Source organism: Anolis sagrei, chromosome 6 (genome assembly GCF_037176765.1).
Source record: "Anolis sagrei isolate rAnoSag1 chromosome 6, rAnoSag1.mat, whole genome shotgun sequence".
In the NCBI taxonomy this organism is placed as follows: domain Eukaryota; kingdom Metazoa; phylum Chordata; class Lepidosauria; order Squamata; family Dactyloidae; genus Anolis; species Anolis sagrei.
Window position 1 is genome coordinate 77,164,002 of NC_090026.1, and position 26,730 is coordinate 77,190,731.

Sequence of the window (26,730 nt, forward strand, 5' to 3'; positions counted from 1 at the left end):
AGAAGGCTCCTCGGCTCCTCCTCGCTTTCGGCTATCAAAGTGGTGTCATCTGCATATCTAAGGTTGTTAATGTTTCTTCCAGCAATTATAAACTCTTTTATTTTGTTATTAGGATGAGGCATAACAATGGTCATAGATTGTTGTTTAAAAGGCCCAAGAGGAAGATAGACGATAACTGCATGTATAGTGTAACAAGGACTCTGGTATATTGCTGTAAATACTGAAACTAAACAGACCCACTGAACATTGACCTCTAAGGTAGTGGTTTTCAATCTTCCTAATGCTACGACCCCTTAATACAGTTCCTCATGTCATGATGACCCCCAACCATAACATTATTTTCGTTGCTACTTCATAACTGTAGTTTTGCTACAGTTATGAATCTTAATGTGAATATCTGATATGCAGGATGTATTTTCATTCAATGGACCAAATTTGGCACAAATACCCAATATGCCCCAATTTGAATACTGGTGGGGTTGGGAACTGATTTTGTGATTTGGGAGTTGTTGTTGCTGGGATTTATAGTTAACCAACAATCAAAGAACATTCTGAATTCCACCAACAATGAAATTGAACCAAACTTGGCACACAGAACTCCCATGACCTACTGAAAATACTAGAAGGGTTTGATGGGCATGGCCTTGAGTTTTGTACCTGTAGTTCACCTACATCCAGAGAGCACTCTGGACTCAAACAATGATGGATATGGACCAAACTTGGAATGAATACTCCATATGCCCAAATGTGAACACAGGTGGGTTTTAGAGAAAAATAGATCTTGACATTTGGGAATTGTAGTTGCTGGGATTTGTAGTTCGCCTACAATCAAAGAGCATTCTGAACCCCACCAACGATAGAATTGGGCCAAACTTCCAACAGAACTCCCATGACCAACAGAAAATACTTTGTTTTCTGATGGTATTTGGCAACCCCTCTGACACCCCCGGCAACCCCCCCCCCACAGGGGTCCCGACCCCAGGTTGAGAAACACTGCTCTAAGGACAAAAGGAGAGGTTAAATCTTTAAAATGATGCTAACAATTCACAGTTTTAATAGATTTCTGCCTTTCAAATATAGGGATCATTTATCAAGCTACAGATATTACCTTTATTTTAAAGAATAGATAGACAAACAGGGCATATATGAGAGAAACAACCAAGGCATCAGAGACTAAAGACAGCAATGCAAATCCTATTTCTAGTAAGAAGTATTTAGAAGCTACTAGAACATTTAGAAATCTCTTTGTTGGTTTGGGGTGTATGGATGTAGGTAGGAAAGAAATATATTTTTGCCCATAATATCTGTATTCAAAGGTCTAATGAGAAACTGTGAAATGAAGCTCAGCTGCATTTATTTACACTGGGCTGTTCTTTATTTTTGAGCAGTAATTTCCCAGAGGTTAAAAGCACTTGGTAGCTGGAGTCGGAGCGAGCAGAGCCACCATGCCATTTCATAATACAATAGCTGGAACAATGTTCAGTCATCAAATAGTTGTCAATCTTTAATATGTCAGATTTCCGAATGTGTATTTTTAGTTAACACTGTATCAAAGGAATACACAAACACAGTACTTAATAATATATATACACAAGTCCCTTGGTAAGGTGGATTCTGTTTTACACATCTCCGATAATCATTAGTATTTAAATTCTCAAGAAGCACCTTTTCAGCCATACAGGTGAGTCTTGAATTATTGATGTCTTCTAAGCCTCCTAATTTTCTTTTTCTGCTTTTGATGATACAAAGACATCACTGTCACTTGATTAATGGCTTCTTCTTGTGGGATAATCTCCAAGCACAGTGTGTTCTATGCTTCACCGGTGAACCTTGTACCAGTGCTCAAGGGAGTGCGGTGAGAAAACATTCCTGCCAATTGAGCCTTCCTCAAATGAGTGCCCACTTGATATTTTGAACTACAGCTCCCATGTAGTTCCTACAATTCAGGCAGGTTCATAATTAAAGCAGTCTTGTTCCTCTGATATCCTTATTATCTTCAGGTGAAAAGCCTCACAAGCTTCAAGGAAGTGGCAAAGCTTTCAGCCGGAGTTTCAGCCTCATCACCCCAGGCCAGAACCATACCAACTTCCAAGTTTTTGGCAGTGGTCTGTGTAGCAAAGGTTTCAGGAAAAGGTGGATTTGCGGAGGTATTGGGAGACAACACGGCCTGAAGTGAGAGCCACATGGAATGGATGAAATCAACAGAAACACAATTTCAATGCATTGCCCTTTCTTTCCAATGCAGTGGTTCCCTACCTGTGCTCCGTGGACCACCAGTGGTTCACAAGAACTAAAATATGGTCCGCTGCCTCACCATTGCTACACAGTTGCAATAACTGCAACTGGTCTTGCAAAACCCTCTTATAGTGCCAAGGCTTATTAAATATGGTTTTCTGTGGTTGAGGAAATGGCGACTACTGGATGGCATATGTTCTGTATCAGAAACTAGAGCTGATGTGGTCTATTTATTTATTTATTTATTTACTTATATACCGCTGTTCTCAGCCCGAAGGCGCCTCATGGCAGTTCACAACAAATAAGAACAGCAAAAATTCAATGCTACAGTGTAAAAAACAGTTAACAACCTAACACATTACACAATTAATAAACAATTATTACAATAACCATTCACTATCGTCAAGTCATCATCCATTGTTCCATTCCTATGTTCATTACCAATCATTGCACTTATTATTCGAACGCCTGCTCAAACAGCCAGGTCTTCACTTTTTTGCGGAATACCATTAGAGATGGTGCTAGTCTAATGTCCAATGTACACCATCTGCCAGGCTGCCGGTCTGGATGGTCTGGCAAAGAAGTTTGGCCTGAATCAGCGCCCAAATAACCAAACCGAATCTAAAGTTGACCAAAAACTGATTTGTAACCCTTTTGGTACTAAAGTTGGAGAGTGGTCCCTAGTCCTTGGTCAAAGAAAGTTGGGAACCACTGATTCAAAACCACTTCCTAGCGATCCCAATGCAGAGACTTGGGGAAAGGATGAAGTTAATTTAAAACCACTTCCTAGCAATCCGGGGTGATGTTTTTTAAAAAAGAAATAAAAATCCTGGAGGGATAATGAGAAGAAACAATTCTCTGTGATGGCAAATCAAATGGATAAACCCTTTTTAAAAGCAGATAAATGGAGAAGGTGTGATGGGGTGTTGGAAAAATCATCTGTTTAATTTCCAGACAGGGCATTGTATAGCTTAAGGGGAAACCCATGATCCCAAATGCTTTACATATCCCATGGGATGAAGTCCTACATTTCCAGAGTAATTTCTATAGCAACATTGTTGATGTGTATGGAGCACACTGCTACACACACTTGTTATTGAATAGGAACATAGCAAGGTGGGATCCCCCACCACCAGGCATGTAGCCAGGGGGAGGGCTTGGGGGGCTTCAAACCCCCCCCCCCGAAATTCTCATGGTGGGTCGCGAAAAGGCCTTACTGGTGTATTATTTAAACTGTTAAGTTTATTCATATCATGATCTGATCACCCTCCTCAATATATCCCATATGCATGGGGGTATTGGGGTAATGATACAAAAAGTTTGCTAGGGTAGACCCTCTTTCACTCGGACTCACCCCCCCCCCAATCGAAATCCTGGCTACAGGCCTGCCCACCACCATCAGGTGATCAGATAAATGAACCCCTTCCCTGTTCCAGATCAAACATTGCAGTTGCTGAAAGCTCTTTTAGTAAGGAACAATTCAAAGACAGGAATGATAAAAAAAGAGGGAGTAGATTGGCTAAGTAAGGATTCAGAAGAAGCGGAGGAAGAAATTTGGAATATATTTTTAAAACAGTTTATGAGAAAAGAAATTAGGGAAATTAGAAACCCAATGTTGAGCAATATATTAGAAGTATGGAACAAATATAGGACAATGTTAATAACAGATGGATCAGTAATAACCCCAATTGTAATGGGGGGAAAATTCCATTTTCTTTTAAAAAAAAAAGTAATGGCTACAAAGTTAAGGGAAAAATTTACACAAAATAGGGGATTGGATAAAGGTTGGAATGAAGAAGGAAACGATTATGGAAGAATTTAGAGAATTAAAATTGACCCGGTTCCATTGTATACAATTAGAACAATGGTTTAAAAATTGGGGAAAAAATAATAAAAACGGAAGTAAGCTTAACCAATTTGAACAAATAATACAAAATGGAAGAGTTGTAAAAGAGCATGAAAATTTGAAAGGAATAACTAGTAAAATAGATAAGATAATAATTGAAATAAAGGAAGGAAAAACAAAAAATAACACCCTCAAGGAGGTCTGGGAAGATGATTTAGGGATAAAAATAAATGAAACAGAGTGGCAACAAAGACATCTAAAATAACAAAGACATCTAAAAAATTTATCAATACGGGTTAAAGAAAATTATTATAAGTTAATATGGAAATGGTACCTAACACCAGTAAGAATAGCACATATAAATAAAAACTATTCAAAAAATTGTTGGAAAGGATGTCAAGAACCAGGAACATATATACATATGTGGTGGCAATGTAAATATGTAAATAATTTTTTGGGGAAAGTATTTAGAGAAATAGAAGATATAATGAATATTAAAATAGAAAGAAGTCCTAGTATAGCTTTATTATCATTATATAACAATAAACAATTGGGGGGAAAGGATAAGGAAGCGATAAAAAATTTATTAACAATAGCAAGACTGCTTATAGCAAGGAACTGGAAAAAAGAAATAAATATACAAATAGAGGAGTGATATAAGGAAGTATGGAAACTGGCAATAAATGATAAGCTGACATGTATATTAAAAGTTAAAAGAGGTATATGGAAACAAAGTGATTTTGATGATGTGTGGAGAAAATTTATTGAAAAAGGATTAAAAATAAAGAAGGGAAGTTACTTCCACAAGAAGAATTGAAATTTTGGACAGATGACATGTAAAAGCTGTGGCTTGGGAGGGGGGTGGGGAGCACAGCGGTGAGAGATAGACAATAGGTATAAGCAGAAAAATAACACTAGATGCCAAAAGTATGTTAGGTTGTATTGAATAATATGTATTTGCTGTAAAACAAATGTATAACAAATGTATTAAACAACGATAAAATAATAAAAATTATTATTAAAAAAAGGAACAATGCAAAGACGGATGCAATTTCCTGGCTAAATATTGGAATGAGGTCCCTAAGGATAGCGTGTGCAGGGAGTGGGTTCAGACAATACTCCGTGCTCAGCTGATGGCAATTCTCTCTTCCCGTTATTGAGAAGAGATGAGGAAGCTTTACAAAATAGCTTTGCCTGACTGCTGTCTTACCGATGCTTCCATAAATCTGACAAAACCTGTAAGAGAGGAAGAATAATAAGACAACAATGTTAAATCTGCAGCTACCAGTATAAGCATTTTAAATAAATCATTTTACGAAGTTATGTCGACCTTGTGTGTATGCTTTAATTAAGACACCTTGTTACAACTCCCTGTTTTACTATTACTCAGTAGTAAAACAAGGAGTCCTAACAAGATTTCTTCATTAGAGCACATACACAGGGTCAACATGTCTTCTCAAAACGATTGATTTATTGAAAAGCTTCTGTAGGTAGACCTCATTTAATGATGCAAACACGTGGCCATTTGCTACCAAAGCCAGAAATAACATAGAAATAATGGGGATAGGTTCCTATACTGCCAAAAAAGAGAAGCATTTCAACATGTCTCAGCAAACATCTGATTTAAAACTAAATGAAATTAAACAATCAAGTGAGGTAAGTTCTGAAGGCCTTTTGAAAGCTTTTTCCAGAATGCATCCAGGAATGATTTTTCTTCTTTCATGAGCCTCTGTATTTTTTACCATTTCCATTATAATGGGCGGAAGTAAAGATCTGTGCTTTAAATGTGCTGGGCTAATCTGCTCCCCCCAGGCCCGTAGCCAGGATTTCGTTTCGGGGGGGGGGGGCTGAATTTTTTTCAGGGGGGGTTTCGGGGGGGCTGAGTTTCGGGGGGGCTGAGTCTGAGTGAAAGAGGGTCTACCCTAGCAAACCTTTTGTATCATTATCCCAATACCCCCATGCATATGGGATATATTGAGTATGGTGATCAGATCATGATATGAATAAACATAACAGTTTAAATAATGCACCAGTAAGGCCTTTTCGTGAACCACCATGAAAATTTCGGGGGGGGGGCTGAAGCCCCCCAAGCCCCCCAAGCCCCCCCCCGGCTACATGCCTGGCTCCCCCCTTTGCCTCTGTTTTGCTCTTCATACATGCTGTATGGAGGCAGCTGCTGTTTACTCTTGTCTGTTGTAGGCTAGAGAAGACTCCCATCTCAAGCTTTCCTGTACAGCTTACTGCAGATTGCTGTTGCAAACCAACACTGAAAGGTTGTATTCCTCCAGACGAGCTCCAACTTACTCCCAGTGCTGATGCTGTTGGATAAAATTTCCAGCTAGAGAGAGGACAAGGGGGCTGGACAGCCATAAGAGGACATAGTACAGTGGTTCTCAACCTGTGGGTCCCCAGATGTTTTGGCCTTCCACTCCCAGAAATCCTAACAGCTGGTAAACTGGCTGGGAATTCTGGGAATTATAAGCCAAAACACCTGGGGATCCACAGGTTGAGAACCACTGACTTATAGAAATGGACATCTTCTTTAGGTGCTTTATTAACCGAGGTATGCATGTTTTATGTATAATACAGGGAGTTCCTAAATTCTATTAATTAAAACACAAGATATAATGTGGTTTTGTACACCTCAACTGCAATGGGGGAAACATGTGCATTATATACAAAACTGAGGGGAACATGTGCATTATATACAAAATACTTCATTTTATTTTTAATTTTTATTATTTTAGAGGCAAGATTTCTTACAAAAATCCATAGGATTTTACATAAATATCCTGCTGTTGTTGCTACTGTCAGGTAGAAAATGCTGTCTTAGATATAAATGCATTGTCTGTAACTCCAGTAAATAGAGTTCTAATGGACATATAGTCATAGCACATTCCACTGAAAGGTTAAGCAAGTGGAGATGTGATTCTAGAGCAGGGGTCCTCAAACTATGTCCCGGGGGCCGGATACGGCCCTCCAAGGTCATTTACTTGACCCTCATTTCCTGTGGTCCCTATGGGAATAAAAGTAAATGACAGATATATGTGGAGTTTGGATGAAAGCCAAAGCTCAGGTGCCTTATTAAAGAGGTAAGCAGCAAACAAGGTCAGAGGCTGTGCTATAAATCTCTAACTACAGATAAAGACTCTGCAGTGTTTTGGTTGGAATTAACTGCTTGCCTTGAGATAATCAGTCCCATGTGTGGCTCAGGGAGGATGTGAGAGGAGGAAATAATTCACATACCTATCCAGAGGGTGTTTTGTTTATTTACCCTGATAGTTGCTGTGTGTCTTCAAATTATTTAGGCAACTCTTTTCTTTGTGACATCTACTGTTTTTGCCTTCTTCTGGGACAGAAAGCATGTTACTCACCCAAATTCACCCAGTGGATTTCTGTGGCAAAGTAGGGACTCAAACCCTCGTCACCAGAGTCATATTCCAACCCTCAAACCACTACATCATTCTGGTTCTCAAGTATTGTGTTGACTAATTATAGGGTGCAAGCCTCCCAGTTTTATAAGCCACTTATCAAAAAATGGCTTTCAGATAGAGTTTTCCTGTGCCTGGAAGATTCTTTAAAAAAGGATTTCACCCTTCTAAAACTCTCAACTCTTGGTCAAGGGAATATGATGTAATGAAGGTAAAATGTTCCATCTTCCTGGTTTATTGTTATATAGCTGCAAGTTAAACATTGTAGTATTTGGGTCTTTTTCATTAGCTCCATGTTTTCACAAGTTTAGAGAAATACCATTGAATCCACAGATTCTCCCATAGACTTAACTTTGCAAATCTTCCCTGTCTGGCCTGGAGTCGAAGACACAGCTCCCATCTCCCTGTGCTATAGGCCTGTTGGTGTGCTTGTAATGAGTAAAATGTAGGTCCAGAGCCTAACATTCCCTTCAGCTCATGAAGTTATTGGACAAGGGAACATCAGAGTCAGAAGGCTTATGTAACGGCTCGAGTGGCGCCATCTGTGTGTAGAACTTTAAAGTGCAAAGATATAAACTGTATAACCTGCCCAAACTTGCCTAGTTTGTAAATGTATAGTTGGATTGATTGGTTATTTATAGCTGTCAATCAATGTTGTTTGCACCAGTTATATTGCTTTCTCAGCTCAATTGCTTGGCTCCACCTTTTCCTGGAGGAGGGCAGAGCTTTTCCTTTTCCATTCTACCATCAAACTTTCTATCAGGGCTGGGCGGTTTCGTTTCGTAATTTCGTAATTCATTAAAAATTCGTTATTTTTTTTATAACGAAGCAATAACGAACCATTCTGGAGCAACTAAAAAACGAAACGAATTTTTAAATTCGTTTCGTAATTGTTTCGAATTTGTTTTGTATTCGTTTTGTTATCGTTTTGAAATCGTTTCGTTATTATTTCCGCATGTCTGGGGCAAGTTTTATAGTTCTTGTTTGTTTAATCAGTGAAAAAAAATATAAATATCACACCAACAGTCAACAACAGAGGGAGAGGGAAGCTTCAGAAGTTCCCCCTGTCCCATTTGGAGGTTTTTTAGCGTATTGCGTGGTCGCGTCCGCCATTAACGAATCAATTCGTTATTGTTTCGAAATTGTTTCGTTATTGTTTCGTATTGTTTTGTAATTTACAAAATTTTGTAAATATCGAACTTTTTAAAAGAAAAAATTCGGAATTCTTTTAAAAATCGAAACGCAAAACCCCCCCAAAAAACGAATCAATTTTAGAAACAAATTTTTCCGTGGTTGCCCAGCCCTACTTTCTATCAGATAGACGTGAGGAAGAGACTTGGCTCTAAAGCCTTTAATTAAGTTACCTCTCATCACCAGTTCTAAGGTTTTTACCCTTGGGACTCATACTTCATGCCCAGATCACCCTGGACAACGTTGAGGAGACCCAAGCACCTTCAAACCAGTCCTGTGGCACCAGAGGAAGGCTTCGTATCTTCAAATATAGGCCATTTGGATTGGGGCTGTGAATGTGTTCAGGCCTTTGCAGCCATTGAGAAAGAGGGAACCTTGAAAAGCTTTTCAGCTGCAAAATCTCCTTGGACCCAAGACAACCAGAGACTGTAATGTATATTTCCTTTACCCCTTTGAATCTTCCAGGTTATTGCCTTAAAGCAGTGGTTCTCAACCTGGGGTAACCAGATGTTTCTAGCCTTCAACTCCCAGAAATCCTAACAACTGGTAAACTGGCTGCGATTTCTGGGAGTTGTAGGCCAAAAACATATGGGGACCCCAGGTTGAGAACCACCTCCTTAAAGGGATAACTCTTTGTGGACAAGAAAACCTATTTTGAGTTATATACAGTGTTTTGGTCCTTGGGAATGCCAGTTGTTTAAAGGAAGGCAAGAAGCAATCCCCTGGGGGAAAGATGTCACGTCTATGTCTCTTTCACTAAGAGTTATAGCCCCAGGCGCCTCACACACACTCATGCACACAACGCTGCCATGTGCCGAGCACGCTTGCTCTCCCTTCCCTACCTAGAGTTTCAGAAACAGCCCTCCCCTTGGCTAAGAGGCCAGTCAATCACAGAGGAAGGGGGGGTTTGGTGGGAGGACTCGCTGTCTGTTTTGAAAAAGGACAGATGGAGAGATATTCAGCCTTCTCTGTCAAAGGTGTTCCTAAGACCATCAGAAATATGTTTTCTGATGGTTTTTGGCGACCCTTCTGAAACCCCCTTTCGACCTCCCCAAGGTCTCGACTGCCAGGTTGAGAAACATTGGATTAGAGAGATTAGAGAGGGACCAAAAAACTACTCCCATACCTTTTAATATTTCACAGGTAATATTTTAAAGATATAAATTAGAAGTTCACAAGGCAGCGGTTGGCTTTTGCTTGAGCCTACTGAGAAAGAGAAGGCTCCACAGTACAAAATTATAAACTCCTTTTGTTCACAGAATTCTGGCTCATAGCAATTTTATTACAGTGAGGCAAAGAGGAAAAGAAGAAGAGAGATAAACTTGGATGTTTTAAAAGCAACTGAAAAAGTGGGATGATGGAAGATTAATTGGGACAGTCCCTACTAAAACAGGACAATTACAAAATATGTACTTCCAAAGGAGACAAAAAACCCTACAAAAAACCAAAGGAAGTTGGCTAAAAGGGCCTAAAACGTGTTTACCATTGTTTACAGCCCTTCAGTTGACAATGTTGTCAAAAGCTCAGCTTGTATCTTTAATTCTATGTGAATTCTTAAACCAAAGGAGCTTCTGGAGATATTTAAATATTGCTTATGACCAAGCTCTATGTAGCTGTGTGTGTGCGTGCGTATGTATATCTATATAAATAAAAATGTAATGTTCGTTTGTGGGATTAACATAACTCAAAAACCACTGGACGAATTGACATGAAATTTGGACACTATACCCCTAACAGACCAATGAATGACCATCACTCATAGCCTCCCCGCAAAAAACAGCGGACTCAAAAACTCCAAAAAGCTAAATGACAAAAAGCTAAATGACAATACAGAAAAGGAAGGAAGGAAAGGGAGAAAGAAAGGAAAAGAGAGAGAGAGAAAGAGAGAAGCAAAGAGCAAAGGAAGGAAGGAAAGAGCTATGGAAGGAGAGAGAAAGGGAAAGGGGGGAGGGAAGGAGGTAGAGAAGAAAGGAAAGAGAGAAGGAAAGAAAAAGGGAAGGAAAGGGGGAGCAAAGGAAGGAGGGAGAAAGGAGAGAAAGAGGGAGGGAAGGAAAGAAGAAAAGAGAGAAGGAAGGATGGAAGGAAAAGCGAAGGAAGGAAAAGTAGAGAAGGAAGAAAGGAGAGAGAAAAGGAAGGAAAAGAAAAAGGAGGAAGGATAGAAGGAAAGAGAAGGAAAGAAGGAAGGAAGGAAAGAAAGAAAGAAAGAGGGAGCGAAGATTGGCCAGAGCAACGCGTGGCGGGAACAGCTAGTATATATATATAGTTTGTAGCATAAAGTAATATAGAGCATCCATTCCAATTTTTGAGCTTGGGACTTTGGACAGGAGACAGTTAATGGAACAAGAAGGATGCTTTCATCTTGGTTAGACTTGCTGGCCGGGATCTGCCAGGGCACATTTTACAGGCCATGTGTTTTATAGGAAGTAAAGATTAAAGCATTTCTTCATTATACAGGGTCATTTAGGGATGTTTTGAAAGGGGGAAAAAAAACAAGAATGGAATATGCCTCTTCTAACCCTCGGGACCCTTATCACAGGTACTGGTGATGTATGTAATCCAAGTGTTTGTGTGTGAAGACCCTTTTGACAGACAGAATGACAGAAAGGTGAGTTCAGGATCTCTAACAAAACAGCATTTTACAATGCTGGCATTATGTTTGCTGGGCCTTTTGAGCTGCACATTTGCATACATTGCTATAATTCTGATGGAAGTAGTTACCTTGGAATTTTAACATTTCTCCAGAATTAGGTATACTAAGAGACAAGGCTGCCCAGTTGCTTCTCAAACTAAAGCCAAATTTTGTTGTATTTGGGTAAAACTGCTTCTTGTAAAGTTGGAAAATTGCAAAATTTAAGTCACAAGACTTACCTTTTTCTCTCGAGCACTTTTCCTGGGATGTATTGGCTGAAGGGATTTTGAAGTTAGTTATTGCAGTAACAGATTACTTTCTACCCCAACCAGTAGAAAAAAGCATTTTCCAAGAAATGAGGTTTATCTTCCTCTAACCCTAATACAAGATAATTTTCTCAGACCTCAAAGTTTCCTATAATCATGAATGGGGGTTAGAGGAAGATAAGAGGGAGGGAAGGAAAGAAGGAAAGAAAGAAGGAAGGATGGAAGGAAAAGTAGAGAACTGGCAGCAGGATGCACACAGAGTTGAGTGATAAGGAACTGTATTCTCGAAGGCTTTCATGGCCGGAATCACTGGGTTGTTGTAGTTTTTTCGGGCTATATGGCCATGTTCTAGACGCATTCCCTTCTGACGTTTCACCTGCATCTATGGCATGCATCCTCAGAGGTTGTGAGGTCCTCACTACCTCTGAGGATGCTTGCCATAGATGCAGGCGAAACGTCAGGAGAGAATGCCCCTAAAACATGGCCATATAGCCCAAAAAACCTACAACAACCCAGTGATAAGGAATTGTCCCAGCTGCAATGATAATTTACCTGCATTGGATGATAAAGTCCTTGAAGAAATAGCATAATCCAGTTCATCAAAACAGTACAGTAATTTCTAAGTATTCAATGTATTAATTGAATTTATTCTAGAATTAATTTATATTAGAATGCATTAAGAATTATTTTAATAAAATTCAGTAGTAAATTAAATTGAATGATGTCAATAAATAATAAAATGAAATAAATTGATTGGGCTTTAAAAAGATTTTTCAAAAACGAAAGGTGCTCCCCACCCTTCCTGACATTTCTCACCCCTTCTTTCAGGATTAAAGCCTTTCCGATTCCATTCCACTTCTAATTTGGATATTACTTAAAACGAAAAAGTACATTCCAACTTCCTTTTGGTTTTGTGTGTGCTACCTGTCAAAATTATGTTAATTATGCCTCTTATTTTAGTATAACATGCAGTACTAACATTTGTACATTTTATAATCCCCTATAAATTATATTTGTTTTAATATTTGTTATGTTTTAGCTTCCTCCTAACTAGGAAAAAAGCAGTGTATTATCTTATCTCCAAAATGCCATAAAATGTGGAAAGTTCCTGCACAAGCGCTATAAAAGCTGTGCCACAACATAGCTGCCTTTGCTAATCTTGCCCAGCAAAGGCTAGGAAACATCATGAGCAAGACAGTTGGTAAGCATATGAGAACGAGTTCATTTTTTCATTTGCTTTCATCCTTTTTGCTCTTATTTGATACCTAGATTTGGGGGGGGGGGGGGAGGATCAAGGACTGGCTACTATAGCAAAGGATCTGGGCATCTCACTATCTTCTGGCACTATCTCTTATTTCAGTAAAGATGATCTGAGTAGGTAAAACGTATTCAATGAAGGGTTTACCACCAGCCTTCTGCACAATGCTAACCAGCGCTGATAGTGATGTGATTTTACATTTCTATTTGATGAAAAGAGGGTGAATCTGGATTATCCATGGGATTCCCATGTGGAAAAGAATGCACAGAAGAGAAGGCGGGTTTCCAAATGGGAATATATAATTCATGGGGACAAAGGAGCTTGGAAGACATTCCTTTCACACTGCTTTAAAAAAAATCAATTAGAAAAAGACTTCTGTTTGATACGAACCAGCTGAAAAGGAGCCTTCAATCCATGCAAATATTCACACCTACTTTTATGTTAATTTCTCAATAAACGTGCACAATAAGGTTGTCTTCAATGATTTATTTTACTTAGGCGATCCCTCGTAGTCCGAGGATGATGGTCCTCCAAGTGCAGTATCCTGGGGGTGGGTCCATAGGTGACTGTGGAGCCCTATTCTTGATATGCATCTTCTCCCACATTGAGGGCATTGGTTTCCAGGTAGAAGGCGGTCCCGGTCAGGGTTGGCTTGACACGCCTTTCTTTCGGCACGTTTCTCTCTTCCGCCCTCCATTTGTGCCTCTTCAAATTCTGTAGCACTGCTGGTCACAGCTGACCGCCAACTGGAGCATTCAAGGACCAGGGCCTCCCAGTTCTCAATGTTTATGCCAGAGTTTTTAAGGTTGAATGTATTGTCGAAGGCTTTCATGGCCAGAATCACTGGGTTGCTGTAGGTTTTTTCGGGCTATATGGCCATGGTCAAGAGGCATTCTCTCCTGACGTTTCGCCTGCATCTATGGCAAGCATCCTCAGAGGTAATGAGGTCTGTTGGAACTAGGAAAAAGGGTTTATATATCTGTGGAATGACCAGGGTGGGACAAAGGACTCTTGTCTGCTGGAGCTAGGTGTGAATGTTTCAACTGACCACCTTGATTAGCATATAATGGCCTGACAGTGCCTGGAGCAAACTTTTGTTGAGAGGTGATTTGATGTCCCTGTTTGTTTCCTCTCTGTTGTTGTGCTGTTGTAATTTTAAAGTCTTTTTAATACTGGTACCCAGACTTTGTCCATTTTCATGGTTTCCTCCTTTCTATTTAAATTGTCCACATGCTTGTGTATTTCAATGGCTTCTCTGTGTAGTCTGACATGGTGGTTGTGAGAGTGGCCCAGCATTTCTGTGTTCTCAGATAATATGCTGTGTCCAGGTTGGTTCATCGGGTGCTCTGCTATGGCTGATTTCTCTGGTTGAAGTAGTCTGCAGTGCCTTTCATGTTCCTTGATTCGTGTTTGGGCAATGCTGTGTTTGGTGTTCCCTATGTAGACTTGTCCACAGCTGCATGGTACACAGTAGACTCCTGCAGAAGTGAGAAGATCCCTCTTGTCTTTTGCGGAACGTAGCATTTGTTGGATTTTCTTGGTGGGTCTGTAGATAGTTTGTATGTTGTGTTTCCTCATCAGCTTCCCTATGCGGTCAGTGGTTCCCTTGATGTATGACAAGAACACTTTTCCTCTGGGTGGATCTTCGTCTTTATTCTCGTGGCTTGTTCTCGGTCTTGCAGCTCTTCTGATGTCTGAGGTGGAGTATCCATTGGCCTGGAGAGCCCAGTTGAGGTGGTTCAGTTCATCTTGTAGAAGGTAGGGTTCGCAGATTCTTTTTGCACAGTCTCCCAAGGCTTTAATGGTGCTTTTTTACTTGGGTGACTTTGAACCCGTCTTTAAATCTCTTTTCCTGTCCTCCAACATTCTGTTTTCCGTTCTTGAGTTCGGAGTAGAGCAACTGCTTTGGGAGACGGTGGTCGGGCATCTGGAAAACATGGTAATGCTGTTTGTCATACCCAGTCTACAGAGCTATCATGCAAAAACAAAGTTGTAAATTCTTGTATATTAGAAAAAACGCCATCTTAGAAAATCTTTTCAAGGTCATCTTTTCTCCATCCTGCAGAATGCCAGAATTAAAGGTTGATTGATTTTCCATATTTAGAAATGTATTTTTTTATTTCAAAAATTCTCAATTGTTTATGAAAAATCCTCCATCAGAGTCAGTCTCTGCTAGTGCTGCTGACCTATAGGTATTGAACACATTTAGTCTGGCTCCTTCGCAAAAGCCTGTATGACTTGAGAGACTTGCCAGCAGCAATGCTCCCATCAACATAAGCTTTTACCTCGTAGGAGATGCAATTCAACCACCACACAAAGCTTAAGCAATACTTGATAGTACTATCCTATAGATATTGAGTGGTGATTTTCCATTTGCTGGATATCCTGATAGCAGTAAGAAAATACGCCACCAGGAATGTGCACAGGAACGTAAATGCTTTGTTTCACTCTCCCCTCCTCCTAATGTTTGTCAGCACATACCCTTAGCATTATAGTTGTTTACCACAAGGTTTATAGCTAGGAGTCATGTGGCTTCATGTTTCTCCTTTGAAGTCATACAGACTAAATGTTTAAGGTTGTATTGGTAGTCCAAAAGTTTGTGATGAACGAAATTAAGTTACGAGACTAAGGAGAAATCTGTAGAGGCATGTGCATCGATCCAAAAGATAAATTTCTGTCAGAAAATACTTTTTTCTCCCATTATTTATTTATTTATTTCTTGCATTTATAACCCGCCCTTCTCACCCCCGAAGGAAGACTCAGGGCTGCCTCAAAGCAAGCACAATCAGTGCTTTCACATAAACATTCAATAAATACAATTAAAACATTGAAACAATTTTTTTTGGCGTGTCAGGAGCGCCTTGAGAAACTGCAAGTCGCTTCTGGTGTGAGAGAATTAGCCATCTGCAAGGACGTTGCCCAGGGGACGGCCGGATGATTCTGATGTTTTTATCATCCTTGTGGGAGGCTTCTCTCATGTCCCTGCATGAGGAGCTGGAGCTGATAGAGGGAGCTCATCCACCTCTCCCCGGATTTGAACCTGCGACCTGTCGGTCTTCAGTCCTGCCAGCACAGGGGTTTAAACCCACTCCGCCACCGGGGGCTCATAGCATTGAAACAATTAAAAACAGTTAATTAAAAAGCAATTAATTAAAAACGCCAATTAAAACCCAAAGCCGGGTCCGGGTCAATTCTTTGTCGCCACTTGCTTAAGTCTTCTTCTCACTTGCTGCTATTCAATGGTCGAAGGCTTGGTCCTATAGCCAAGTCTTGAGTTTCCTTCTGAAGGACAGGAGGGAGGTAGCCAATCTGATATCCCTGGGGAGAGAATTCCACAGGCAGGGGGCCCTGCCCCTCATCCCCACCAATCGCGGTGGTGGTGGGATTGAGAGTAGGGCCTCTCCAGATGATCTTAGACTTCGTGATGGTTCGTAACAGGAGATACGTTCAGACAGGTAAACTGGGCCAGAACCATTTAGGGCCAGTTCCCATGGAACTGGCTCCACTGAATTTAATTGACACTTTTCCATCTGAATGGAGAAAATTGCTGTGTAAGTAATCACAGAATTTTGGATTCACTCTTAGGACTTCATCACATGGAGTTGGAGAAAATGAGGGAAAGCGGGGGAAAGGGTGGCATTTCATGGGGTTCTGTCTTTAAAAAAATATGAAGAATTTACTCACTCCCATCACACTATGATTGTCTCCTCCAGCTACTAATTCAACCATCAATCCCCATCACATGGGCAGGCACTGATTCCACCCATTTCAGGGATACCAGCACACTTTTTAAAAACAGGTATCCTTTAAAGCAGCCCTGCCTGCAAGTCCCTTCCACTGAAACAGAAGCCTGTTTTTAAGGCAGCACTGGGGTCGTTTGCACTCAAGACCTTTCAACTAAAACAGAAGTACCTTTCTTAAGGCGGCACTTTCCCTGTAGTTTCCAGGATTTCAGTTTTTTTTAAATCACCCCATATCATATGAAGTGGTTTTAAATTAATCCTCTTCTTCCCCAGAGATTTTGCATTGGCGATCGTAGGAAGTAGTTTTAAATTAACCCTTTCCCCAACTGCCTTTGTATTGGCAATCTGGGGAGATGGGCATTTTGGCTTCTCCCACACACAACAACACCATTTTATTTGCAAGCGGGCGACAGGGATTAACATCACACTGGGAAATTGGCCATTTTCCCCATCTCTACGTGGGGAATTTGAAAATAGGTCAATTGCCAACCAGCTTATTTATTTATTTATTTGGTTTACTTTTACCCCACCCTTCTCACCCCGAAGGGGACTCAGGGCGGCTTACACATCCAAGGCACAATTCGATGCCTGTAACATACAGCAACAATAAAACAGAATAACACAAATTAGCAACAACAACAATACATTACATCTAAGCCCGATAACTCCAGCAAAGGATCACCGCCTTGTCGGGGCGTTGGAGCTTGAGCACCTCAATGATGTCATGAGCGAAACCGTGAAGGGACACCCAAGATGGGACGGTTGTGGCAGAGAGGTCAGACCAAGAGTGATCCCTGGGGAAGGCAATGGCAAACCACTCCAGTATCCTTGCCAAGAAAACTAAATGGACCAGTACAACCAGAGATATGTCGGTATGCCATTGGAAGATGGGACTCCCAGGTTGGAAGATGGCCAAAATGCTACTGGGGAGGAGCAGACGATAAGTTCAACTAGCCCCAGATGTGATGACGCAGCTAGCTCAAAGCCGAAAGGAAGGCTAGCGGCCGACGGTACTGGAGGTGAACGACGAATCCGATGCTCTAAAGATCAACACACCATAGGAACCTGGAATGTAAGATCTATGAGCCAGGGCAAATTGGATGTTGTTATTGGTGAGATGTCAAGACTAAAGATAGACATTCTGGGGGTCAGCGAACTGAAATGGACTGGAATGGGCCACTTCACATCAGATGACCACCAGATCTACTACTGCGGACAAGAGGAACATCGAAGAAATGGAGTAGCCTTCATAATTAGTAAGAAATTCGCTAAAGCAGTTCTTGGATACAACCCAAAAAATGACAGAATGATCTCAATTCGAGTACAAGGAAAGCCTTTCAACATTACAGTGATCCAAATATACGCCCCAACCACAGCTGCTGAAGAAGCAGAAGTAGATCAGTTCTATGAGGATCTGCAGGACCTACTGGATAATACACCAAAAAGAGACATTATTTTCATTACAGGAGACTGGAATGCCAAGGTGGGAAGTCAAGTGACAACAGGGATCACAGGCAAGCATGGTCTGGGAGAACAAAATGAAGCGGGACGCAGGCTGATAGAATTTTGCCAGGAAAACTCACTGTGTATAACGAATACTCTCTTCCAACAACCTAAAAGACGGCTTTATACATGGACTTCACCAGATGGTCAACACCGAAATCAGATTGACTACATCCTTTGCAGCCAAAGGTGGCGGACATCCATCCAGTCGGTGAAAACAAGACCTGGGGCTGACTGTAGCTCAGATCACGAACTTCTTATTGCTCAATTTAGAATAAAACTAAAGAGATCAGGGAAAATACACAGACCAGTTAGATATGATCTCACTAACATTCCTAGCGAATATACAGTGGAAGTGAAGAACAGATTTGAAGGACTAGATTTAGTAAACAGAGTCCCAGAAGAACTATGGACAGAAGTCCGCGACATTGTTCAGGAGGCGGCAACAAAGTACGTCCCAAAGAAAAAGAAAACCAAGAAGGCAAAATGGTTGTCTGCTGAGACACTGGAAGTAGCCCAAGAAAGGAGGAAAGCAAAAGGAAACAGTGATAAGGGGAGATATGCCCAGTTAAATGCGCAATTCCAGAGGTTAGCCAGGAGAGATAAGGAACTATTTTTAAATAAGCAATGCATGGAAGTGGAAGAAGACAACAGAATAGGAAGGACAAGAGACCTCTTCCAGAAAATTAGAAACATTGGAGGTAAATTTCAGGCAAAAATTGGTGTGATAAGAAACAAAGATGGCAGGGACCTAACAGAAGCTGAAGAGATCAAGAGAAGGTGGCGAGACTATACAGAAGATCTGTATAGGAAGGATAATAATATTGAGGATAGTTATGACGGTGTGGTGAATGAATTAGAACCAGATATCCTGAGGAGTGAGGTTGAATGGGCCTTAAGAAGCATTGCTAACAACAAGGCAGCAGGAGATGACGGGATCCCAGCTGAACTGTTTAAAATCTTAAAAGATGATGCTGTCAAGGTGATGCATGCCATTTGCCAGCAAATATGGAAAACACAAGAATGGCCATCAGACTGGAAAAAATTAACTTATATCCCCATACCAAAAAAGGGAAATGCGAAAGACTGCTCCAACTTCCGTACAGTGGCCCTTATTTCTCATGCCAGTAAGGTAATGCTCAAGATCCTGCAAGGAAGACTCCAGCAATACATGGAACGAGAGTTGCCAGATGTTCAAGCTGGGTTTAGAAAAGGCAGAGGAACGAGAGACCAGATTGCCAATATCCGCTGGATAATGGAGAAAGGCAGGGAGTTTCAGAAAAACATCTACTTCTGCTTCATTGAAAGCCTTTGACTAAAGCCTTTGACTGCGTGGATCATAATAAATTGTGGCAAGTTCTTGGTGGGATGGGCATCCCAAGCCACCTCGTCTCTCTCCTGAGGAATCTGTACAAGGACCAAGTAGCAACAGTAAGAACTGACCACGGAACAACAGACTGGTTCAAGATTGGGAAAGGCGTACGGCAAGGCTGCATCCTCTCACCCAACCTTTTTAACTTGTATGCAGAACACATCATGCGATGTGCGGGCCTGGATGAATGCAAAGCTGGGGTGAAAATTGCTGGAAGAAACATTAACAACCTCAGATATGCAGATGACACCACTCTGATGGCCGAAAGCGAGGAGGAGCTGAGGAGCCTTCTAATCAAGGTGAAAGAAGAAAGCGCAAAAGCCGGGTTGCAGCTAAACGTCAAAAAAACCAAGATTATGGCAACAAGAATGATTGACAACTGGAAAATAGAGGGAGAAACCGTGGAAGCCGTGACAGACTTTGTATTTCTAGGTGCAAAGATTACTGCAGATGCAGACTGTGGCCAGGAAATCAGAAGACGCTTACTTCTTGGGAGGAGAGCAATGTCCAGTCTCGATAAAATAGTGAAGAGTAGAGACATCAGACTGGCAACAAAGATCCGCCTAGTCAAAGCCATGGTATTCCCTGTAGTCACCTACGGATGTGAGAGCTGGACCTTGGGGAAGGCTGAGCGAAGGAAGATCGATGCTTTTGAGCTGTGGTGTTGGAGGAAAGTGCTGAGAGTGCCTTGGACTGCGAGAAGATCCAACCAGTCCATCCTCCAGGAAATAAAGCCCGACTGCTCACTGGAGGGAAAGATACTGGAGACAAAGTTGAAGTACTTTGGCCACATCATGAGGAGACAGGAAAGCCTAGAGAAGACAATTATGCTGGGGAAAGTGGAAGGCAAAAGGAAGAGGGGCCGACCAAGGGCAAGATGGATGGATGGCATCCTTGAAGTGACTGGACTGACCTTGAGGGAGCTGGGGGTGGTAACAGCTGACAGGGAGCTCTGGCGTGGGCTGGTCCATGAGGTCACGAGGAGTCGGAGACGACTGAACGAATGAACAACAACAACAAGCCCGATAAAACCAATAAAAGTTCATACAAACTGATACAAACCAATTCCTCCTTATTGCCGGTCAATGTTCGCTATCTCATGGTTCAAAGTTTCCTTCCACATTTATCAGTCCACATATATCAGTCCTGCCGGTCCTATTTGTCTGGTTATCCTACCTAGTTAGCAGATTGCCCGAAGGCCTGGTCCCACAACCACGTCTTTACCTTCCTCCTAAAGGACAGGAGTGATGTCGATGCCCTGATATCCACTGGGAGTGAGTTCCACAGGTGGGGGCCACCACTGAGAAGGCCCTGCTCCTCGTCCCCACCAGCCTCGCTTGGGAAAGCGGTGGAGTCGAGAGCAGGGCCCCCTCAGATGATCTTAAATTCCGTGGTGGGACGTAGAGGGAGATACGTTTGGACAGATACACTGGACCGGAACCGTACAGGGTTTTGTAGGTCAAAACCAGCACCTTGAATTGGGCTCGGAACTGAACCGGCAGCCAGTGGAGCTGACACAGCAGAGGGATGGTGTACTCTCTGTATGTCGCCCCAGTGAACAGTCTGGCTGCCGCTCGCGGAACCAGTTGAAGTTTCCGAACCGTCTTCAAGGGCAACCCCACGTAGAGCGCATTGCAGTAGTCTATTCGGGATGTAACAAGAGCGTGGATCACTGTGGCCAGATCAGACTTCCCAAGGAACGGGCGCAACTGGTGCACAAGTTTTAATTGTGCAAAAGCTCTCCCGGCCACCGCTGAGACCTGGGGTTCCAGGCTCAGCGATGAGTCCAGGATCACTCCCAAGCTTAAGAATTGCTGGAAAAACCAATACCTTAGAAATGGAAAAATACCACACCCCACCCCACAGTTGAAGCTTACACCGTTTGAAGGGTAGAGTAGGTTCTAAATGTGTAGAAACTCTGATTTTATTGTGTGTGATTAAGTCCCTAGTAGGTTTTAGCTCTTTGGTATACTAAAGTAACAGTGAGTTTAGAGAATAGAATCACTTTTTAAGTTTGCCTGTTTTGCTATCTGTGGTTCTGGAAGGGAATTTCAGGAAGGTCCATTTTCAAGAGCATTTCTGCCTATTCAAAGCTTGGGAGATGAGTCAACCATGTTTTTCTAATAAAATTACATTTTACTGAACAATAAATCTTTTCATTGCAATACTTGGTTAAAAATTAGAAAAGCAATATTTGTAGACCTGATTATTTTCATTTAAGGCATTTTTTATAATAATAATAATAGAAGATTGCACAGACAGACTACAAGCAGAGGCATAACACTGTTGCTCAGATGATTCATTGGAACTTGTGCCACAAATACCATCTGCCTGCAACAAAGAACTGTTGGGATCACAAGCCGGAAAAAGTTACAGAGAATGAACACATCAAGCTACTCTGGGACTTCTGAATTCAGACAGACAGAGTTTTGGAGCACAATACTCCTGACCTCACAATCGTGTTAAAAACAAAGTATGGATTGTCGATGTTGCAATCCCAGGTGACAGCAGGATTGAAGAGAAACAACTGGAAAAGCTGAAACAATATGAGGATTTAAAGACCAAATTGCAAAGACTCTGGCACAAGCCAGTAAAGGTGATCACAGTGGTGATCAGCACACTGGGTGCAGTGCCTAAAGACCCTGGCCTGCACTTAAACACAATCAGCACTGACAAAATTACCATCTGCCAGCTGCAAAAGGCCACCTTACTGGGATCTGCATGCATTATTTGCCGATACATCACACAGTCCTAGACACTTGGGAAGTGTACAACATGTGATCCAATACAACAGCCAGTAGAGTGTCTGCTGTGGACTCATCTTGTTATGTTTCAAATAATAATAATAATACGTTCATGTGCAGCTTCTGTCACTTATTGTAGATGATCAAACAACAATATCTTAATAGTCCTTATGGTTTTTGTACTTTCCATAAAAAAGTAAAAGTGTAATATAAAATACAATGGAGTAAAATATTACAGAAAATGTTAAAACCACAAATAATATTAACAGTCTACAACAAGTGATGGTGGCTACACATGAGCTAGATACTTTAATTATAAATATATCAGACTTATATTTTATGTATCTTTTTTATATCTTCTAAGAAGCAGTTTGTATTTTAGATCTGTTCATCTGGGACCAAAATAAAATTGGAACTGAACTGAAATTGAATTGTTATATGTCATGAAGTTTTCCTAGGCAGAGCAGAAGCCAACTATCAAAAGATGCATTCTTCTTCAAATGTTGGTCACAGTGGTGTTTATGGCAATACAATTAAAAGCAAGGCAAAACAGAGATAATGTAGGTGATCGTTGTCCAAGTAGGATTGTCTTCCAAGATCGGTGTACTGGCAGTGGGTCCGTAGGTGACTGTTGAGCCCTATTCTTGACCTGCATGTTCTCCCAGTGAGGGCATTGGTTTCCAGGTGGAAGGTGGTCCTGGTCGGGGTTGGCTTGACACTCCTTCCTCTTGGCATATTTCTCTCTTTCGCTCTCCATTCGTGCCTCTTCAAATTCTACAGCACTGCTAGTCACAGCTGACCTCCAGCTAGAGCACTCAAGAGCCAGGGCTTCCGAGTTCTCACTGTCTATGCCAGAGTTTTTAAAGTTGGCTTTGGCTTTGAGCCCATCTTTAAATCACTTTTCCTGCCCACCAACATTCAGTTTTCCGTTCTTGAGTTCGGAGGAGAGCAACTGTTTTGGGAGACGGTGGTCGGGCATTCGGACAACGTGGCCAGTCCAGCGGAGTTGGACCATCGCTAGTGGTCTTTGTTTCTTCAAGCATGCTGACATTTGTCCACTTGTTTAAAAACCATTTCTTTGTTGTCATTTCCAGGATGTTCTCTAAAGGTCACTGGGGTTGATTTCCTTAAAAAGGAGAATGCCTGTCTTCATCATACTAACAAGTATAAAAATGATCACCTGATTGTGCGACGTGGGCAAGAGTTTCAGTTGAAAGTATCATGCAGCAGGGAGTTGAAAAATGATGACAAAATCTTTCTGCAACTCAGCCTCGGTAAGGATGCATAATGTATTTCAGTCATCTACAAAAGTCAAGGAATATGGCTGAACTGATATGTATCCATCAGTTTCCACAATCAGAAATATAGAGTTTAAATGATCGCATGTACAAGTTCAAGAAAATTCATAGAAACTGATGTAATTTTCTGAAAGATTACATCAGCTTCTGTAACCCAGAAAGAGAGAAAGTGAAAGATTTATATTATGGTCTATTATTATTTCAGGTGATCCATGGACCTTCCAACTAATCTTTCACACAAACACCAACCAGGTTAAAACCACCTTTTACCATTTCACAATATTGCAAGACCTCAGGTTGAATGAGAAGAAATAGACTGTAAAAAGGAATACACATGTATAAGAAACTTACTTGCTAAGTAGCCATTTATAGACATAAAATTAGAACCATTTTGTTTAAATATAAACTTTAAATTATGGTAAACGACAAATATAATGCTGGAGTGTTGTACTAGAACACAGCCATATGGCCGTGTTGTAGTAGCATTTTCTCCTGATGTTTCGCCTGCATCTGTGGCTGGCATCTCCAGAGGATCTGATGGTGGTAAAGCAAGTGGAGTATATATACCTGTGGCATGTCCAGGGAGGGAAAAGGAACCAATGTCTATTAACCAAGTGTGAAGGGTGCAATTAGCAAGCCTGATTTGCAAGTGTTTGAGTGGGATCCATTCATTAGCATGTGAGTAACTGAGAAGATTGCATAGTCAGTGGTGAGGGCATCTGTCTGGAAGTAGCCAAGCCTTTGTTCCCTTGGAGTGTTTATTGTCTGGAGACATCCTTTGTCTGGGTGGTGTTTTACATTTGTTTTATGTTCTTAAATTCTATACGTAGTGTAATCACATGTTATAAATAATGTCTCATATATTTTTACTTATGCACTTGAATGTGGTAATTGTTTTAATTTTTGTAAACTCTTGTTGAGTTTCACTTTTGGGGGGAAAGAGGAATATAATGAAAGAAGCAATATATAAAGGAATATAAATGAATAACTGCTACTCTTACCACTATTATCATTAGACTAGATGGCAAAGATAGGATCTGAAGACAAACCTGTTGTTATTTCAGTCTCTATTAACATTACTCTTTGTGAATTACTAACAGGTGAAAATCCAGTTCAATCCAATGGAACATTATTATGCTTGGACACAAAGTCAGGGCAGAATGATCAAGGATGGCATGCCAAGATCTGTCAAACAAATGGGAATAAGGTATATATGTTTGGGATTTCCTACACTGAAATAACCAACTAGAACACTTGTTGAGTTATATGGCTGTCTTAGAGAAAGTATTTTTAATTGCTGAACGCATGATTAATCTTTGAGAATTTGTGTGTTAAAAATGTTTATGCAAAAATTCTTCATTGTATAACGAATGGAGTTGATACCCAAGTGACATAGGAACCTAAAAAGAGAAGATACAAATGGCATTGCTGTCAATTTCTTGTTCTTCTTTGCCACAAGCATTACATGTGAACCAAGAGCCCATGTTACAAAATGTGGGAAAAGAAGGGTTTTTTGGAGGTCAATAACTTCATGTCACCTATGAACTAATGCCATTAAATCATGCAATAGCCTATAAGTGTGATAAAGAAGTTTCATTCATTTTGGGAAATTTATTTATTTAGCTCCATCCAGCAAAGGCTGTAATTCTATACCCTGTTCAGCCTTTCAACTGACCAGGAGTACCTCCATCTTGTCTGGATTCAATTTCAATTTGTTCTCCCTCATCCAGACCATCACAGCCACCACACACCGGTTCAGGATCTGAACAGCCTCCTTAGCCACAGGTGGAAAGGAGTAACAGGGTTGGACGTCATCTACATACAGATGGCATCAAACTCCAAAACTCCAGATTGTCTCTCACAGCAACTTCATGTAGATGTTAAACAACGTGGGGGACAGTACCGAACCCTGCGGGACCCCACAAATCAATGGTTGCAGGGCCGAGCAGCAGTCCCCAACAACAGCTGTTGGAAAATGACCCTTTAGGAAGGACTGGGGCCACTGCAAGACAGTACCTCTAAGCCCCAATCTCACAAGGCATCTCAGAAGAATACCATGGTCTACAGCATTGAAGGCCACTGAGAGGTCTAAGAGAACCAATAGGGACAAGTTCCCTACGCAGATCATCCACTAAGGAGACTAAGCTTGTTTCAGTTCTGTGTCCTGACCTAATCCAGACTGTGATGGGTCCAGATAATCAGTTTCTTCCAAGAACATCTGCTCTTCTTCCAACTAAAACTGGATTTAATCCAGTTTGTCCACAGTACATAAATTGTACGTATAAACAGACATATTAGAACTGTAAAACAGTGTTTACATTATACGTATTACAGAAATTAGACTAACAATGATTTGTGGGATTTCAAGTCTAGTTCAGAGCTCGAAAAAGTTACATTTGAACTAATTAACCTCAAATCTCACATAATTGTGCCTACAGACCGTAACTGGATGAGGGATTTGGGGAGGTGTTGTGCAAATTTGGTAAACCCATGCAAAGTGATGAAGCAAAAAAAAAAAAAAAAGGACTGTATTTTGATCTGGAAACCTCCGATTGCTCCAATTCACTTGTACTATTAATCACCAAATAGTATCCAGAAAGAAGTTTCTCTATTGAACAGCCTTTTTTCCTGAAGGAATGCAGTAGAACTGGAGCACCATGTTCCCTTGGTGCCATCCCACATAAAACCAACATGTAACAAAGTCTCCAATTTGTAGCATCAAGAATCAGGATTGGATTCAGGTAGTCAATACAATAAATCAACCCTCCACATTTGCAGGTTTGATTTTTGTGGATTTGATTCTTTGCAGATTTCACTGACATTTCTTGCAAGGAATTTCAAGGTCTTCCAGTATGACAGAAGTTAGTTATATAGACATGCTGGAGGAACTAGATATTATTTCGAAAAAAGGAGCTGTTTTTATTCATAGTTTTTCACTTTAACAGAGATTCAGTGCCCCTAACCCTGTGGTTCCCAACCTTTATTTGACCAGGGACCACTTTGACCAGGGACCACTGTCCAACTTAGTACCAAAAGGGTTACGAATCAGTTTTTGGTCAACTTTAGATTCAGTTTGATTATTTGGAGTGCTGATTCAGAAAACTGTATTGGAACGACCACATCATCTCTAGTTTCTGATACAGAACATATGCCATCCAATAGTCTCTGTCTGCTCACCCACAGAAAACCATATTTAATAATCTAGAGTTGATGT

General features: G+C 41.0%; 1 protein-coding gene across 1 annotated transcript in view; it reads left to right on the top strand.

Annotated features, from left to right (window-relative positions):
- Positions 1-702: 702 nt before the first annotated feature.
- LOC132779663 (protein-glutamine gamma-glutamyltransferase 4-like) overlaps positions 703-26,730 on the top strand; it is a 38,894-nt gene continuing 12,866 nt past the window's right edge. The window contains exons 1-4 of the mRNA XM_067470565.1: positions 703-757; positions 2,001-2,147; positions 23,313-23,492; positions 24,617-24,723. Coding sequence (XP_067326666.1) covers positions 703-757; positions 2,001-2,147; positions 23,313-23,492; positions 24,617-24,723 — 489 coding nt within the window. The remainder of the gene's footprint in view (positions 758-2,000; positions 2,148-23,312; positions 23,493-24,616; positions 24,724-26,730) is intronic.